General features: G+C 46.3%; 1 protein-coding gene across 1 annotated transcript; it reads right to left on the reverse strand.

The window, feature by feature from the left end:
• Positions 1–592: 592 nt before the first annotated feature.
• LOC108651952 (calcium uptake protein 1, mitochondrial) lies at positions 593–2,508 on the reverse strand. Its single transcript, XM_018101904.3, has one exon. The coding sequence runs from the start codon at positions 2,446–2,448 to the stop codon at positions 1,072–1,074; it is 1,377 nt and encodes a 458-aa protein (XP_017957393.3). The 5' UTR covers positions 2,449–2,508; the 3' UTR covers positions 593–1,071.
• Between the last annotated feature and the right edge of the window lie 308 nt (positions 2,509–2,816).

Genomic DNA, 2,816 nt, shown 5'->3' on the forward strand with positions numbered 1-2,816 from the left:
ACTAAATATTAAACCTCTACTATGAAAGCTACGTGTATATTGAAGTAAAGGGTAATCAATCTATTCACTATAGAAACTTAAAGCGCAAATGTAATGCCTCTACCACTTAAAGTCTTCTGATGATAACATACAACCCAATTTATAATATCCGTTTCCAGAGAAAAGAGAGATCTCGCTTAAAGAGATAGACAGACGTTCAGACAAATAGGTCATCCTCTTATCAATCGAGCTCGTGTACCCGATGAAGGATCTATGCAGGTAATACTTGATATGCCGCCGTATGATTTATGCTATTGCATTTGGCCATGAAAGCAAAATGTTTTGCGTCTCTGTGTAAAGGCCATTCAAAGGACTTCCATCAGCATTCTGAATGATCTTCCCCTCAACGACCTATATCGAGTGTATCGAGGCCGTAATGGACTATTTAGAGTGCGTAAAGTGAAATCAGTACAGAGCTCCTGTCGTTTCGGTTCTAGCTGTCTCGTTTCTTTTGGAATATGCTTCGTTTATATATGCATATAAATTCAAACATCTTCCACTATACTCTTACGATTACGCTGAGATCTTTTCTATCCAAACACAAAATTAGATATTATCAATACGTAATCTATATGGCATATTCTGACTGATTGACTTTGCATGTCTCCCAAACAGAACCAGACATATATTTTATATATATAAATATTCTTTCCGACATACTCGTATAATTCCAAGTGCAGAGACAACTTAAATTTCCAAGATTTGGACAAGTTTGCTTTGTTTAGCAGCGCTGAAAGCAAAGCAAATTACATTCTGCACTGGCTTAAATGCAAACATGTATATGCGAGTAGGTGGGAGGCGTGGCCAGGACTGCCTCCACTGCGGTTAGTGGCTTTCAGCTGAGATTTCTTTCCGCTAAAAGCGTTTGTACTCAAAGGAGTTAAGTGAGCAGCTCGCAAAAGTGCATCAAATCAGAGAGACAGACAGAGAGAGGGCGAAAAAAAGAAAGAGAGAAGGAGAGCGCACTTTACATTGTCTGTGGCTGCCTTGGCTTTGAGAGTTTTGAGCGCAAATTGCATTTCGGGCGTTGTATCAACAATATCTCTTGGACTGGGGGTACCTGAGCAACGTTTGCTCTGCACACCTGTAGACGCTCTTGAGCACTCGCGCCAGCTTAAAGGAGCGCCTTGTGCAGCGGGAGATGCGTTGTCGCGCCATATCGATGAAGTCGGTGTGGCACAGGAGGCCGGTCTGCTCATCGGCGAACACCGTGAAGACGATGTCGATGAGGTGCGCGGAGAGAGGCACGCCCACGATGACATCCGAAATGCGCTTGAATGTCCTGCGGGAGACGCCTGCGCCGGCTAGGATGTGGTAGCTGAGCGCCGTCTGGATGACCGGCAGGTGCTGCAAGAACGTGAAGAAGGACAGGAACTCCTCGAACGTGACCCCAGGCCGGTTGTGCTCGTACCTCGCATAGGTGCGCTGCAGTATCGCCCTCTTCCGATGTCTCGGCATCCGGGCGTAGGCGAGCAATAGGTTGGCGAAGCGCAGCTCGCTTATCCTGATCGCCGATCGATCAGATGTTTCGTCTTGCGTTTTCCTCGACTTCCTTTTCAGCGCATTGAACTCGATCTGAATGATGTCCTGGAACAGCTGCCGCTTGAACCTGAGCAGGCTGTCCAGGCTCAGCTTCTGATCGGGATCGCCACCGAACAGATAATGCTTCACCGAAGTTTCGAGCCTCATGCGGCCGTCCGAAGCGCCGAAGAGCAGCAGGCTCAGATCGTTTTTGTCGAGCATCTGCTTGCCCTCGCCATCGAGCAACTCGAAGCCCATCTCGAAATACCTTTCGGGCAGCACCACCAGCCGCAGCAGGTACAGGAAGTCCGAGTACGTGAGCATGCCGTCGGGCCGAAGCTTGTAGAATACGCTGTCCCTGGATACGCCCCGGATGCTGAGCTGCTGCACAGAGTCCTTGTGCATTATGAAAAAGTTGTTGAGCCCCAGGCCTTCCGGCTGCATCCAGCTGGGCGACATCGAGCGCACAAAATCCTTGGGCGTCATATAGACAATCCATTTGCCGGCGTTACTCCTCACCTTGATCGTGGCAAAGTAGCAAAATATCTTCTTGTGCGTCGAGTAGGATCGCAGCTGATTCTCGTAGTCCCGTATTGTCGGAGAGCGGAAATGGGAATGGCTTGAGCCGTGACTAGCCTCTGCCTTTAGTAATAGCAGGTTTTTGAAATTTTCTAGCATCAAGTTCATCCTTCTCCCTGGCAATGGCTCATCTTGGAGAACGCCCCCATCACTGCTTGACTTTGTAAGGTTTCTAGGCCAATTCAGGCAATCGGCTGTAATTAGGAGCATATAAAACTTGAGGACTTGGAGACGTTTTTTGGCTAAAGGCCAATGGCTGCCATGTTGATTCGTCCATTTCCGTAGAATTGTTTTGCATGCGACTCTCATAATACTGCCTAGGGCTTGAATCCCAAAAATTTTGAATTTGACATTGATTTCAAATAACTTTTATATCTCATTTTAATTAATTTACTCGTGAGAGGATCTAGAGAGTCAGTTGAGCCAGGGCTTGTAATATTTGTATGGTATTTGGCTAAGCTGCTGCTATAGAGGATTTCTTTTAACTTTAGCTGACATTATATAAATCCCAGATTGCTATTCATAGAGAGTTTATATATATTCACTGTCTATCTACTGGTAAATCTGTCCATCAATTCATCTGTACGTTTATCTCTGTCTGTCTGTGTGTCCTTCCTTTCACCTGTCCATCTGATCACATGTCTACTCTTCCATCCGGTCAATCCTATCCAATCCTA

Source organism: Drosophila navojoa, chromosome 2, assembly GCF_054131105.1.
Source record: "Drosophila navojoa isolate 15081-1374.11 chromosome 2, UAZ_NAV_1.0, whole genome shotgun sequence".
Classification (NCBI taxonomy): Eukaryota; Metazoa; Arthropoda; class Insecta; order Diptera; family Drosophilidae; genus Drosophila; species Drosophila navojoa.